The following is a 16472-nucleotide window of genomic DNA, read 5'->3' on the forward strand; positions in this document are numbered from 1 at the left end:
GCTTGTAACCACGAAACCCATGAAAATTGTTACCCAACGAAAAAAAAAAATGAATCCACAGTAATTCTTAAAAATTAAAAAAAAAAAATTACAAAAACACTGAATTCCGAGGAAATTTTAATACGGAAAGCCCCTAATCAAACGGCTAAATCAAAAGCTGAAACACATCAAACGAGTAGATAACCATATTCCTGACATTTCACAGGCATTTTCTTATGTAGTGTATATTGATTTTGAATGATGAACGTTATAATAGTGACAAATCACATATGAGCCATAATTGATTTGCATCTTGATATAATGATTATCCTGTAAAAGTGGCATTACAACTTATAAGCCTTCAAGTGTGTCTACTTATAAAACTTTAATAGCAACATTTCCTGGTGGATATCTAGAACAGATATACATAGCTTTATCTATTGGTATAGTTTTAATGGTTATTTATCTTAGTACATATATAAATTTATATGATGAGTTTATTTAGAATATACTTTCTTAAACAATATAAGTTTTCTTTCTTTTTGTCTATGTTTTTAAATACCAATAATTTTTGTTAGTATAATTAGTTAACTGAAGTAGTACTATTTATTTATGATTGATCAAAATTAAATCAAACAAAGCAGTCCTTTTTTTTTTTTCTTTTTTCCGCGTATGACGAAAGTTAACAGTAGTAATGTTCCGGTGTTCAAAGGTCATAATTTGATCGAGAGAAAATAAATCCGGGTAACGAACTAAAATCGAGGTAACCACATCAACAATAAGGGAAAACAACGAAGAACAGGAACACTGAAGAGAAAAAAAACCCACTTACATACATAGCAACGAATAAATCTTGTGCCAAGATTTCAGTTAAAATACTGAAATATATTATTACCTAATAAAGAGCATTTTACTGTTGTATTATTATTTCCATATTATTTGCTATTTTTCTACCATTTTTTGTTCCGTGGTCTTTTGCACTGGAAATTATCGTTCTATTGCACCTGTGTGCAGTCTATTGCACTGACCTGTTATGACCTCTTATTCTGAAATCTGATTAGTTGAAAGGTATTCATGTTGTCCAATCCAATTGGGTCTTTTAAACGTTCTTGGCATAGCCGTTAAATTTTGAAGAATATTTGATATGTTGACTGTATTGATTTCTTGTCATTCAAATTACTCTGATTGCATGTCCGTTTTATTGAACTTCTAAAGTATTTGTTGTACATGTATGCTCTTTACACATTTTAATTAATACAATTGTTACTTTCATACTCAGCTTTCATAAGTTTTATTTCTAAGAATTTTATAGAACTGACTCAGTATGTATTAGGTAATAAAACAGATCAAAAATATATTTCCTTGGTATGAAGATCAGCTCATTGTTCTATTGCCCTCTGCCGTTGGCTTCTGGCAATGGAACAATAAGCTGATCGTCATACCTCGGGAAATATCCTTTGATATATTGCATAGTTACATATTAAATAACTGTATATTAGGATGAAGTACTAACGATTAAATGATGGTAGGTAAATTTTTAAAACTAAATTTTCATAAAAACGTCGAATGGACTTTCTAAAGGAAAAGGAGTTTGGTACATCAAAGTTGATAGAAGAGTTAGAATACGGGTGCCACTTGTTTAGCAGGAATTGTTAAAAAGTTCTCCCCTATTTTTTAAGGGGGTTTGTGTTGCTAAGTCTTTAGTATTTTTTGAGATGTTTTGTAATTGTGTTCCTCCCTTTGTTGTTTTTACTTTTGTCAATTGCATTGTTTGTTGTCATTAAACTTATGATTTTTATATGAATCCTCCTTTCCTCTTTCCCAAAAGCGAATCCTTCACATGTTCATGTTCTCGAATGTTTGTATGTAAAAAAAAAAAAAAAAACAATGAAAACTACACGTCTATATAACTTTTATTTTTATATACATAAAGCACGAAACATATATTTACAAACAGTCATCTAAATGTACATATAGCAATCGAAATGAAAAATTTAAGATACAAAAATAGCAAATTGCGACACGAATTCCATTCACAAAGCACATGAATTCACACCCTGTTGTTTATTGATTTCGTGTGGATCAGGTTTTTAAGTTTTATAAGTGTTTAGAGGACTGCTCATCCTTTTGTCGCTTGTAAGTATTCCTCCGAGTTATTGTCTGAATATTTATCTCGGATTTTCTGAACTACATCGATACAAACTAACCATGTAAAATTCTGATTGTTTTATAAAATTCTCTTATAACTAAAATGACAACTTTTTATCACTGTTCAAAACATGAATTGAATCATACTTTTTATTTCAACGGTTCAAATACATTGTTTTCAATTTATTACCACTGAATAAAGATTGTGCATACAAAAACATGTTTCTCATAAACAGTAAAAATATCTACACATCACATTCAGCAAGACTCCCATTGACAAAAGCAATAGTAAAGCTACACAACACTTTACAAAGCATACTAAACTCATTATAGATACCAGGATTAAAATGATTTATAATTGCGCCAGATGCGGGTTTCGTCTCAAAAAGACTCGTCAGTGACGCTCGAATCAAAAAATGTTTAAAGGGCCAAATAAAGTACGAAGTTGAATAGCATTGAGGACCGAAAATTTCTAAAAGTTTTGCCAAATACAGCTAAGGCTATCTATTCCTGAGGTAGAAAAGCCTTAGTTTTTCAAAAATTCAAAGTTTTGTTAACAGTTAATTTATAATTATGAACATATCATATAGAAGTGCTGACTACTGGGCTTGTGATACCCTCGGGGAAATAAATCTCGACCAGCAGTGGCATCGACCCAGTGGTTGCAAATAAACTCATCATAGATGATTATGAGTAAAATCTATCATTAATAAATTCAAAGATAATTCATTCAAATTAGCATTACAGATAGTAACAAATGTACAAAGTAGACATATGCTTCTACAAAAAAAAACCCAGTATAAATACATTGTTTTCAATTTCACACCACCCAATTAAGTTTCCTGCTTACAAAACACATGTATCCTATATACAGTAACTATATATACACATCACAGTCAGGAAGTCTCCCATTAACAAAAATAGTAGTAAGGCTACAGTATTTTATAAAGGATAAAAGTGAGTAAAATCTATCATAAATCAAATCAAAGATAATTCAGTCAAATTATCATTACAGATAGTAAACAAATGTACATAGTACATATATGCTACGACAAAACAACTTAGTATACATACATAAATTGTTTTCAATTTAACACCACCTAATAAGTTTCTTGCGTACAAAACACAGGTTTCCTATTGACAGAAAAATTGTGAAGACATCTCAGCAATATTTGAATTGACAAAAGCAGTAGTAAAAAGTAAAATCACGAAAATACTGAACTCCGAGGAAAATTCAAAACGGAAAGTCACTAATCAAATGGCAAAATCTAATGATAAAACACATCAAACCAATGGACAACAACTGCCATATTTCTGACTTGGTACAGGCTTTTTCAAATGTTATCCTGCAATACATTTTAAAGAATAACAGAGAGTAAAATCTAGCATAAATCATTTCAAAGATAATACATTCAAATTATCATAACAGATATTTTTAAAAATGTACAGAGTAAATAAAGGCAACAGTAGTATACCGCTGTTCAAAACTCATAAATCCATGGACAAAAAACAAAATCGGGATAACAAACTAAAACCGAGGGAAACGCATTAAATATAAGAGGAGAACAACGACATAACACTAAAATGTAACACACATAGACAAAATCCCACGAGAATAATATATATAACATCAAAACCAAATACATGAGTTTGGGATAGACAAGTACCGTGACACGTCTTATCGCAATGTGAATTTACACTCAAAAATAAGAGAAAACAAACGACACAACGTTATAATGTAATACATTGTACACACAGAAACGAACTAAAATATAACAATGACCATATTCCTGACTTGGTACAGGGCATTTTTAAAGGAAAAAATGGTGGGTTGAACCTGGTTTTGTGGCATGCCAAACCTCGCACTTTTATGGCCATGTGAAATATAACATCAAAATGACAACACAGGACTACAATATAAATAAATTGGAGAACACAATTAACAAAGAATCACACGAACAACAGCCAACAAAAGGCAACAAGTTCAAAATTTTAATACGCCAGAAGTGTATTTTGTTCACACAAGACCTATGTGTGATGCACAGATACAAAAGTTTGAAAGCCGAAACGAGTACAAAGTTGAACAGCATCGAGGACCAAAAGATCAAAAAGGTTGTGCCAAAAACGGCAAGGGTTTTCTGTTAAGTTACCAGAAAATCCCTATAATTTAGAGTAATTTATACTTTAGCAAACAGTAAATTTAATAAAATGAATATTCAAAAGATGTACATGATAAAGCTGAAGTATTAACTAATTACAGGAAACAACTGAAATACATTTACATAACCAGACATTTGAAACACAAAAGTAGACACATCCGAATACGTTTAAACCTCTACGCCAAGTGACGTCCTATTTGAAACTGAAAAATGACGAAAAAATGACGTCATTTGAATTAGTAAAACAGAGCATCAAAAAATGAAAAATGACGTCACATAAGAATGAATAAGATAGAATTAGGATTAATTTAAGATTATATATTTGAACTAAATACTGATATTGCATTTAATAACAAAGCTCATTTTAATTCTTATTTATATAAAACTGAGGTAGCAATTAACTATATTATAAAACTATGTCCGGTTTGCTATGAATCTAATTTCAAACGTAAAATATCGTACTGATAAATGAAGGCGGTGATTAATTTTCTTTACCATAACACATAAATATAATAGAAAAGACGTCAACACATTTGACAAAATCCGATGAGAATTACAAATATAACATTAAACATTTAAACTAAATACATGAATTTGGGATGTATAAGTACCGTACCACGTCTTATAGTAATGCGAGTTCACACTCGGCAAAACAGTCACAATCGGGAATAAGTCACGTTTGGTAATTAAAAGATTAGACGACATTATGACAAAACACAATCTACCATGTGGTAAAAATGTCCTTAGCTAGTTTGGTCAACGAAACATCGTATGGATCCACCAAATCGTGATGGTGTCCATAAAATTTACGGAGTGTCAATTTTAATCTGTCCTCCTCATAACTTTGTTGGAGCAGTTTCTGCGTAAGGAGCACACTCCTGTATATGAAGTCCGTATAGTGTGAACAAGCACGAGAATAACGTATCAATTGTGATATGTAAACACCATACGAAGGGGCAGAGGGTATGTTACTGCTGAGAAATGGGAAATTGATAATTGGGAAGTTGAAATCGTCCCGTTTATCATAGATTTTCGTGTGAAGTCGTCCATCTACGTCAATATTGAGGAAAAGATCAAGGTATGAAGCAGTCCTTCTAGTATCAGTGGTATCCTTAATTTCAAGTTCACTTGGATATATGAGATGTAAGTATTGGCTGAAATATGGGTTATTCAATGATAGAACATCATCAATATATCGGAAAGTAAAATTAAAGAATTTCGCAAGGTGCTTTTTCTTTTTGTCTTTTAGAAGGTTCTGAATGAATTCTGCTTCATACGAGTACAAAAACAAATCAGCCAGCAGGGGTGCACAATTAGTACCCATTGGAATACCGACTGTCTGTTGAAATATAAATCCTCCAAACTCAACAAATATATTGTCGATCAAAAAGTCCAGCATTTTGATAATATCATCTTCTGTATATTTTCTGGGAGATTCAGACATATGCTACTACACACAAAACATTACACATACATTTTTTTTCAATTTAACACCACCTAATAAAGTTTCTTGCATACAAAAACACCATTTTACAGTAAAATTATCAATACATCTCAGTAAGCAATTTTGCAGTTGACAGAAACAGTAGGAAGGGTACCATGCTTCATCAGGATTATCAGTTAGTAGATCATATCATGAATGAATCCACAGATAAAATATCTTAATTGCAACGGAAAGAAGGTTTCATATGATAGAAACATTACATTGGCAGACAATGATGTAACTTTCAATGTTATCGGTGACGAAGCACCCCAACTTAGCCCTTCACACATCACAAGCAATGTCAACCGATCTATAGGTTCAACCTATGACATCACTGGAAATAACATTTTTATAATTGACAACGACAGTTCATAAAATTCAAACAATAGCTAAAGGGTTTACAATCAAAGATTTAATTTTCAAACTGATTAAGTTTTAATATATGTGTGATATATTGTATCATCTGATAAAAAATCTAAAATGGATAACAACAAATATTTGAAAAATGTACAGAGTAGACATTTGCAACTACAAAAACAGTAAAAACCACCATTTCTATTTTTACGTACATATTTTTTTTTATATCTGATCATAGATATAATGTAAGTATACACGGCATCGAAAACTGAACAAACTTTTATAAAAAATAAATATATACAAATACATCAACAAATAATACTTTGATACTACATAGATTTTACAACACCGCATAGAATAATTCAATAACGTACTCATAGGACTCCAAAGAGAGGAGAGCACGTACATTGACATTGTTATAAACTCTGGCCATGCAAAATAAACACTTTAAAAAGGAACTATAATAGCAATTCTAATTATCATATAGAATATTTCATAAAATAACCAGTACGTGTCTACTATTATTTTAACAAAGGATAAAAAATAATTTTAACAATACATCAATAGTTGTTAACCCTACATGATTTTATCTTGGTTTCTATTAATTAGTGTTGCCTAATCTGAAGTGTTCTATATGGTTAATGACTGTTTGTCTTATTGTTGTAAGTCTGTTATTGTTTTCTTTTTGATTGAACATTTGCAACCGTCAATTAACAGAAATGGAAATTGAGGAATTATATCTATAAACACTTTACAAACTGTTTGCCTTATGATTAATACAACTATTAAACAGAAAAAAACACTATGTGGTATACTTCTGCAAGTACGTATTTGACTGTAATTAAATAAATAAACACTTGTATCGTTGTATACAGCTGTAAGGAGTAATTCATAAAATGATAAATGCTAATTAAAAAATAAATAGAACCTCTGAGGTCATTATTGACATAAACAAGTGGGTTGGGGATTATAAAAAACAAAACAAAGAAAGGTATTTTGTATGTTTTGATATTTTTGGGGCATTTCAAGATAGAAAATGCTCGTGACCAATTTCAATTTCTGTTTAAACATTTTAAAATTAAATTTATATAATAAAAATCTTGACATGCACAAGAAGCTCTTTGATTTGTTAACCTTGATCATGAATGATCAAAGTCAAAGCCCACCAACAAAATCAGTCAAGAGTTTATATGTGGATCCCGTAAAGGCCTCAATTACAAAAATGTCAATTTTGCTACGTTAAGTGTTAACCTTTCTGAAACAAACATAAATCTTTCAAAAGAGAATATAAAAAAACAGTTTATGATAAAGTATGTCAATACCAAAAACACTGACTTCCAAAAAAACCATTACATAGCGTTTCTTATTGTTTTTGTTTAAGAAATGTTTTATTATTAGATGGGTTCATCAACTATTTCTTCCAGATGAACACTTTTAAGACTCGAATACAGTCTCGATTCGTTAAGACTGCTTCTTTGCAATGATTGATAGACATTTGTATTGATCCTCCTGCTCTCCTCGTCCGTCTGAATCCCATCTGCCGACGAATCACTTGATATATCACCATCTGTCAGATTTCTTTGTTCAATATGTATACTGGTGAGACTAGAATACTGTCTTGATTCGTCTTGCCTATTTCTGTGTAGAGATTGATAGACATTTGTATTGGTCCTTCTCCTCTCCTCGTCCGCTTGAATCCCATCTGCCGACGAATCACTAGATATTTCACCATCAATCAGATTTCTCTGTTCTAATGGTGATACAATGATATTTGACATTTGGATTTCCTCAATTTCCACATATTGTGCATCGCTCCCTCTATTTGTTGACAGATTTGGACTGATATCTGCTCTACGGTCACCATGGGTAATAACATTTAGGTTTATGTTCGCTTTTTTACTTTTTTTACGAGCGCAAAAGCAAACGAGACCGGCAATGAGAAGGAATAAAATGCAAACTCCACAAGATATAAAGATAACGTCTGTATTTATTATACCTACAAAAAAATTACAATATGATGTAAAATAATTTGATTGAAATGAATAGTTTGCTTTTCTACGTTTGATATAATATTAACGGCGCCAAGAGGGTCATGTTCAGTATCTTATAAAATTTAAACGAAGAAAACAACAAAATTCTTATAATTGACTATCATAAACATTGATTCATTATCTGGAGATTATATTTCAATATAGTCGTTATTGTCCAGCGAGTCTATATTCCATCCATTCCGTTTCTCATCATTCTTCAAATCAAAAAGCAGAAATGTTCCATTTTGTTATTAATTTTTAATCTTAAGTCAATACAACAATTAAAAAAGCAGAGACAGATCGGATTTTAATAGATTTAGACCATAAGTAATTGGTACATTCAAAGTATTACAATAAAAGCACTTCATATAAGAATAATTTCAGAACAATAAATAGTGATGCATGAAACAACATTTATAAACCCCAAAAACAGCAAAGAACTAGAATGTAATAATGGATTGTATGCTGATTAACGTTTAGTATTAGTAAATTTTTGTTATTTGTTTTATTATAAACTCTGACCTTACCTGTTGTACTTTCTGTTGTAGTAACAGACGATCGATAGGATACTGTTGCCGTTTGTGATTCTGACAAAAATGGAAATAAGATAGAATTCTATAAAGACAATAACCAATTAATTATGAAATAAAATGAGTAAAAACATAGCTTTGGGAAACAACAATTCATCAACAAACAGACAATAGCATATTTAAGGGATCAATTTTTAAGAAGAAATGAAAGTGTTAACTACATGTACACCAGTTTCAAACAATATTTTAATGTTTGCACGGAAAATGCTTCCCTCATCATGCTTTTGTGGATGGTAAGTATTAAAAAAGGATGAAGAAATGAAGAAAAAGAAATGATATTGCAAGCAATCAAAAAATTTACAAAAAAACCCAAACATGGCAAAGATTTTATTACAAAACATGGAGATATAGCGTTATAATGAGACAAAATAAATCAAATCAATTTCTATTCTATTTATTAAATTTTGTAAAAATCTTGATCGGCTTAGGTTTTGTTTATGTGTGTGTGGTATCATTTATGTTATTGCATGTGTAATATTACTACATACAATTTATAAACACACAACATATTGTTCAAAAGAGATATAATGGATTCTTACTTTTTAAACGGGAAACTTATGTCTAAACAATATAATCTGGTTAAATATACGCTAGTCATTCCTTTTAATGATATTAAATTGAACTAATTTTTATTTCTTAATTTGTGTTTTATTTAAGAAAACAAACACAAAAACTTGTGTGATTGGTAAACACGTTAAGCTTTTTAAAGTGATACTATTGCATGACGATATAGACTAAGACTGTAGGTACTCTTGCAAAGATAAATAAGAAAAAATGGATATGAAGGGAATGTTGTTATATATCCAGACAGTTCCATCTTTATTATTAAATCTTATTTGTGTGAACAATCTCTCAATCTGGACCCATGATGAGAACGACCAACCGACATTACAATTTTAATTGCAATCAACGAAATAAATCATAAACTCTGACCATACCTGTTGTACTTTCTGTTGTACGTGCTGAATACTCTGTAGTAACAGACAATGGATAGGATTCTGTTGTCTTTTGTGTACCTGACAAAAATATGAGTTTTTTTTTTTTAAAGCAACAATCCACCAATCATGAAATTGAATGAGTAAGAGAATATATTTGGGAAACAATAATTTATCTACAACCTGACAGCAGCATATTCAGAAGAAATGCAATAGGCTTCAATTGTTTTTCTTTACCGGAAAGCAAAGTGTTAATCATACCAGTTTCAAACTATATTTCAATTTTGCACGGTTTATGATTCCCTTAGCATGTCTTTTGGATTGTTAGTGTTAAAAAAAGATGACAGAAGAAAAAGATAAATATTTTATATGGCTAGGATTCAAATATTTATAAAGAAGTTTGTAAATATTATTATACCTACAAAAAAAATACAATCTGATCATGGCACTGATGTAAACTAATTTGATTGAAATCAATAGTTTACTTTTCTACTTTCGATATAATATCAACTGAGTCAAGAGGGTCATGTTCAGTATCTAATAAAATTTAAACGAAGAAAACAACAGAATTCTTATAATTGACTATCATAAACATTGATTCATTATCTGGAGATTATATTTCAATATAGTCGTTATTGTCCAGCGAGTCTATATTCCATTCATTCCGTTTCTCATCATTCTTCAAATCAAAAAGCAGAAATGTTCCATTTTGTTATTAATTTTTAATCTTAAGTCAATAAAACAATTAAAAAGCAGAGACAGATCGGATTTTAATAGATTTAGACCTTAAGTAATTGGTACATTCAAAGTATTACAATAAAAGCACTTCATATAAGAATAATTTCAGAACAATAAATAGTGATGCATGAAACAACATTTATAAACCCCAAAACAGCAAAGAACTAGAATGTAAAAATGGACTGTATGCTGATTAACGTTTAGTATTAGTAAATTTTTGTTATTTGTTTTATTATAAACTCTGACCTTACCTGTTGTACTTTCTGTTGTAGTAACAGACGATCGATAGGATACTGTTGCCGTTCGTGATTCTGACAAAAATAGAAATAAGAAAGAATTCTATAAAGACAATAACCAATTAATTATGAAATAAAATGAGTAAAAACATAGCTTTGGGAAACAACAATTCATCAACAAACAGACAATAGCATATTTAAGGGATCAATTTTTAAGAAGAAATTAAAGTGTTAACTACATGTACACCAGTTTCTAACAATATTTTAATGTTTGCAAGGAAAATATTTCCCTCATCATGCTTTTTTGGATGCTAAGTATTAAAAAAGGATGAAGAAATGAAGAAAAAAAATGATATTGTAAGCAATCAAAAAATTTACAAAAAAACCTCCCAAACATGGCCAAGATTTTATTACAAAACATGGAGATATAGCGTTATAATGAGTCAAAATGAATCAAACCAATTTCTTTTCTATTTATTAAATTTTGTAAAAATCTTGATCAGCTTAGGTTTTGTTTATGTGTGTGTGGCATCATTTGTGTTATTGCATGTGTACTACATACAATTTATAAACACACAACATATTGTTCAAAAGAGATATAATGGATTCTTACTTTTGACACGGGAAACTTATGTCTAAACAATATAATCTGGTTAAATATACGCTAGTCATTCCTTTTAATGATATTAAATTGAACTAATTCTTATTTCTTAATTTGTGTTTTATTTAAGAAAACAAAAACAAAAACTTGTGCGATTGGTAAACACGTTAAGCTTTTTAAAGTGATACTATTGCATGAAGATATAGACTAAGACTGTAGGTACTCTTGCAAAGATAAATAAGAAAAAAATGGATATGAAGGGAATGTTGTTATATATCCAGACAGTTCCATCTTCATTATTAAATTAATTTGTGTCAACAATCTCTCAATCAGGACGCATGATGAGAACGACCAACCAACATTACAATTTAATTGCAATCAACGAAATAAATCATAAACTCTGACCATACCTGTTGTACTTTCTGTTGTACGTGCTGAATACTCTGTAGTAACATACAGTGGATAGGATTCTGTTGTCGTTTGTGTACCTGACAAAAATATGAGTTTTTTTAAAAGCAACAATCCATCAATCATGAAATTGAATGAGTAAGAGCATATGTTTGGGAAACAATAATGTATCAACAGGCAGACAGCAGCATTTTGAGAAGTAATACAATAGGCTTCAATTGTTTTTCTTTACCGGAAAGCAAAGTGTCAACTATACCAGTTTCAAACTATATTTCAATTTTTGCACGGTTTATGATTCCCTTAGCATGTCTTTTGGATTGTTAGTGTTAAAAAAAGATGACAGAAGAAAAAGATAAATATTTCATATGGCTAGGAATCAAATATTTATAAAGAAGTTTGCAAATATTTGAATACAGAAAATTGGAAATTTTAATATACTCATTAGTCACAGATCATTTGGTTTTCGTAGGAAGGCAGGGTGTGGGGAATAATATCAAATCCCCCTTGCAAACCAAGCATGAATGTTCTTTTTACAGCCAATCCAATGTAATTAGATTTACATCATATGTATGTTTCAAACATATGCGAGTGAAATTATGTCTCATAGTTTAATATTCCTACATTTAATTATAAACAGACTACACCGAGCTCAGAAGTAATGTAATAGATTGGTTTTTTTTTCTGAACACAATCTTATTTATCTGTAATACTTCGTATTAAACATAGTGGAGGCAAAGTAGTAATTCATAGAGATGCTGTTGTCTTCCCTTACAGGAACAATGTTTAAAGAAAGAAATATAAAATAAATCCTTGAGAAAAAAAAAGATATATGTCAAACAGACCACTGATCACAAAGATACAAGTGTTGTGAAATAAACATAGAACAACTTAAGTTAAAACACTACAAAATGAACAGAGAACAACTTAAATTTAAACACTATAAAACGAACATAGAACAACTAAAATTTAAACACTATAAAATGAACAAAGAACAACTTAAGTTTAAACACTACAAAATAAACATAGAACAACTAAAGTTTAAACACTACAAAATAAACATTTGCACCTGTCCTAAGTCAGGAATCTGATGTACATTAGTTGTCGTTTGTTTATGTAATTTATACGTGTTTCTCGTTTCTCGTTTTTTATATAGATTAGACCGTTGGTTTTCCCGTTCGAATGGTTTTACACTAGTAATTTTTGGGCCCCTCATAGCTTTTTGTTCGGTGTGAGCCAAGGCTCAGTGTTGAAGGTCGTACATTGACTTATAGTGGTTTACTTTTATAAATTGTTATTTGGATGGAGAGTTGTCTCATTGACACTCACACCACATCTTTCTATACCTGTATAGAACAACAAGTTTAAACACTACAACAAAAACAAGGAACAACTAAAGTTTGAACACAAAAAAAATAAACATTGAACAACTAAAGTTTAAACACAACAATATGAACATAGAACAACTAAATTTTAAATGATACAAAAAAATAAATTCAACTAGAAATTACATCAAGAATAAAATAATTATTAAGATAAGGCTTTACGTATATATAAGTATCGAGATGCCTAACAATCCGCCAAAGAAAGTCAAAGGGCTCAAACTTCAAATTACAGTATCGTGTATATTTTATGTTTGTTATAGTTTGATCTTTGAAAGTATAACAACTAATTACAGTATAAATCAATTCATATTATTCTTTTAATAATATTAACGGTACCAATGTTACTGCACTAGATGCTCAATTCAACAATTAAATCCTCTTTAACTATTAAGTATTCATCACATTCGCACGAAACTTTATACGTTATCCCTTTGTTTTCACTGGCAATCAAACCACACACACACTTCTTCTTTTTCGTACAACACATTGTTTCATTGAATGTGATAGTTTGTGTAACTAGAAGCTTTTACTTTGCCACATGAAAATACTTAAGTTTCATTTGCCTTGTTTCTGTGCAAAGAATTTGCTACATGCTGCATGCAACTGGTTTTCTCCTACACCGATATGTTTATCTTGATTTATTTCCAAATATTAGCTGGATTATATTACCTTTGCAGCTGGTGAAGTTATGGTTAATTAACAGGTTTGCTTCGCCAACGCAACTTGCTCTGGAATCCCTAAAGTTCTTTTGAAGAAAATCCTGGAAGCTTTTCATTATACACATTGAGCAATCAAAAGGATTACCGTGTAGATACCTGTTTGTGCAAGAACAATATTAATAATGATTCTTTTATAGCTTATTAGTGCTTTCTTACAAATTGACGAAAGGTACGAACGAACGTAAAGGGTGCACGTATTTCATTTCCACAATAACAGTTAAAAGAGTCTTTGTTTTATCCAGTAAAACAGCATTCTTTTCTAAATCAAGTTTATTTTTCAAAAATAATAATAGCGTAAATACCATGAATAATACACGATTTTAATATAATCAAACAGAGAAAAATAGTTTCAAATACACTCACTTCCGATACGTTACTGACGTAAACCACGAGTACACACATTTCCGCGGGATTTTTTTAAGCACGAATTTCACGATTAACATTTCAATGGCATTATTGAAGTACGTTAGTCTAAATTTAACGACAAGATTCACATTTATTTTTATTTTTTATAGTAAACTTTCAGGAAATTGTCAAAGTGGAATATCGAGATTTGCTAAACAATTATGCTACAATGTTTTTAAAAAGAAATGTTAAATAAATCTAGAAAAAACAGATTTTGTATATCAAGAAAATAAATCTACAATTTTGTGGATTTCATAATGACGATTTAACAGTACAAATATTTGGAAGATAGACGCGAAGTTGTCACTTATCGTCCAGGGGCTAATATTTCATGAATGTTCAGGACAATAGGCAAAACGTAATTATACAATAAAACAACCCTTTCAATGCTCCGGTGTATCATATATACACATTAAGGGGGGAGCAATGAATATTACCAGGGGAGAGGCGATGATTCAAAAGTTTTTAAACGAGCACCAGCATATGGCATAGTTTTAAGATCATCTTGTTTTCTTCATTTTCATTTTTATTATTTTGAACGTTGTAAATTTTAAATCAAGGAAGTATTTGTGCTTTGATTTTTCTCATTTTTCTGTAAGGGAAGAAGACAATGTATTTGCTTTAACATTTTGTTAGGTTAAACAGTGCAACATTGTAATATTGAAGAGGGCCGGTTAAAAACTATTAGGGGAAATGTTTTCGTCTGACTACTCTATATTTAGGATATTTTGAAGTGTTATCTCCTCCGACCTGGTGGTATCATATTTTAACCTATCGTACGTCCCGAAATCCTAAATATATCCCAAGAAAAATCCAATTTAATAAGTGTCGTTGCATGTAGGATAATTGTCCGAAGTTCCACGACTATTATTTAAATATGTCAAAAGGAAGGATCCCTTTAAAAAGAAAGATAAGAATATAGATGATGTTCTTTCACTAAACAATTCAAAATTTGGTGACTATGTGGAACGCATCTATCCCATCGAACTAGAGATAAAGGATACTACAGATACAGTTAAGTCGGCTTCATATCTTGACTTACATCTAGAAATTGACAATGAGGGTCGGTTGAAAACTAAACTTTACGACAAAAGAGAATGATTTCAGCTTTCCAATTGTGAACTTTCCATTTCTAAGTAGCAACATTCCAGCAACACCTGCATACGGGGTATATATCTCCCAATTGATAAGGTATTCCCGTGTTGCATTTTCTATCATGATTTTCTTGATAGAGGGTTGCTGCTCACAAGAAAGCTATTAAACCAAGAGTTCCAAATGGTGAATTTGAAATCATCCCTTCGTAAATTTTACGGACGCCATCACGAGTTGGTTGACCGTTATGGAATAACCTTTTCACAAATGATATCGGATATGTTCCTTACGTCGTAACTACAATCCCCTTCCCTTTCATGAATGTGACCTACCGAATTAGAATATGTACCGGATTTGTAATCACATAAGCAACACTACGGGTGCCACATGTGGAACAGGATCTGCTTACCCTTCCGGAGCACCTGAGATCACCCCTAGTTTTTGGTGGGGTTCGTGTTGTTTATTCTTTAGTTTTCTTATGTTGTGTCATGTACTATTGTTTTTCTGTTTGTCTTTTTCATTTTTTAGCCATGACGTTGTCAGTTAGTTTTAGATTTATGAGTTTGACTGTCTCTTTGGTATCTTTCGTCCCTCTTTTTTAAAACGAGTCTTACGTATGATTCGCCAAGCATACGTTCCTTTCGTCAATTTGTAAGAAAGCTCTATTATGCAGTAAGGGTGTTGTATATTGTAGAAGTACGTACAGTGACTTGTAGTTAGCAACTTTTTTATTAATCTCAATTCCCTTAGTAGCTATCGTAGAGTGGTTGTATCGGACACACTTTTTTAATACAGTTTTTTGTCAAACCTATTAATCTTTCCCACCAACCTCCGTACCATGGTGCACGTTTTGGTATAAACTTCCATATTGTTCCATACGAATTTAATTGTTCATTTAATAACGATGACTTGGTCAGAAACTCTATTTTCTTTGCCGAAGCTACATAGGTTGTACCATTATCTGATATCACGAATTTTGGTAACGACTTCCTGCTAGTTTATCGGCGAAACGCTAAAATAAATGTCTCTTCTGTAAGATCTTCTACAATTTCTAAGTGTACGGCCCTTGTATTCGCACAAGTAAATAGGCAAATGTACGCTTTTCCTTCAACTTCATTTTTGGTTTTGATGCTCAATGCACCAGTAGAGTCAACACCTGTTACAGTAAACGGCGGTGAATCTCTTAGTCTGTCTGCTGGTAGAGGCGGTG

The 16472-nt window shown here is 31.0% G+C and overlaps 1 protein-coding gene and 1 long non-coding RNA gene across 3 annotated transcripts; one reads left to right on the plus strand and one right to left on the minus strand.

Moving 5' to 3' along the window:
• Positions 1 to 2566: 2566 nt before the first annotated feature.
• LOC143057269 (uncharacterized) lies at positions 2567 to 11550 on the plus strand. The gene is made up of 3 exons (XR_012972690.1): positions 2567 to 3084; positions 8705 to 8979; positions 10692 to 11550. It is a non-coding gene; the product is annotated as an uncharacterized LOC143057269 (long non-coding RNA).
• LOC143057268 (uncharacterized) lies at positions 5743 to 14270 on the minus strand. Of its 2 annotated transcripts, XM_076230547.1 has the most exons (6): positions 13716 to 14269; positions 11667 to 11744; positions 10671 to 10730; positions 9685 to 9762; positions 8684 to 8743; positions 5743 to 8122 (listed from the first exon to the last, which is right to left on the minus strand). In XM_076230547.1, exons 1-6 carry the CDS (start codon positions 13828 to 13830, stop codon positions 7521 to 7523), a joined length of 993 nt encoding a protein of 330 aa, XP_076086662.1. In that variant the 5' UTR covers positions 13831 to 14269; the 3' UTR covers positions 5743 to 7520. The 2 variants fall into 2 exon arrangements, with proteins under 2 accessions (XP_076086662.1, XP_076086663.1); XM_076230548.1 differs by lacking the exons at positions 10671 to 10730; positions 11667 to 11744 and having other exon boundaries at positions 13716 to 14270.
• Positions 14271 to 16472: the final 2202 nt, after the last annotated feature.

The sequence above is a fragment of the Mytilus galloprovincialis genome, chromosome 13 (assembly GCF_965363235.1).
Source record: "Mytilus galloprovincialis chromosome 13, xbMytGall1.hap1.1, whole genome shotgun sequence".
Lineage (NCBI taxonomy): Eukaryota > Metazoa > Mollusca > Bivalvia > Mytilida > Mytilidae > Mytilus > Mytilus galloprovincialis.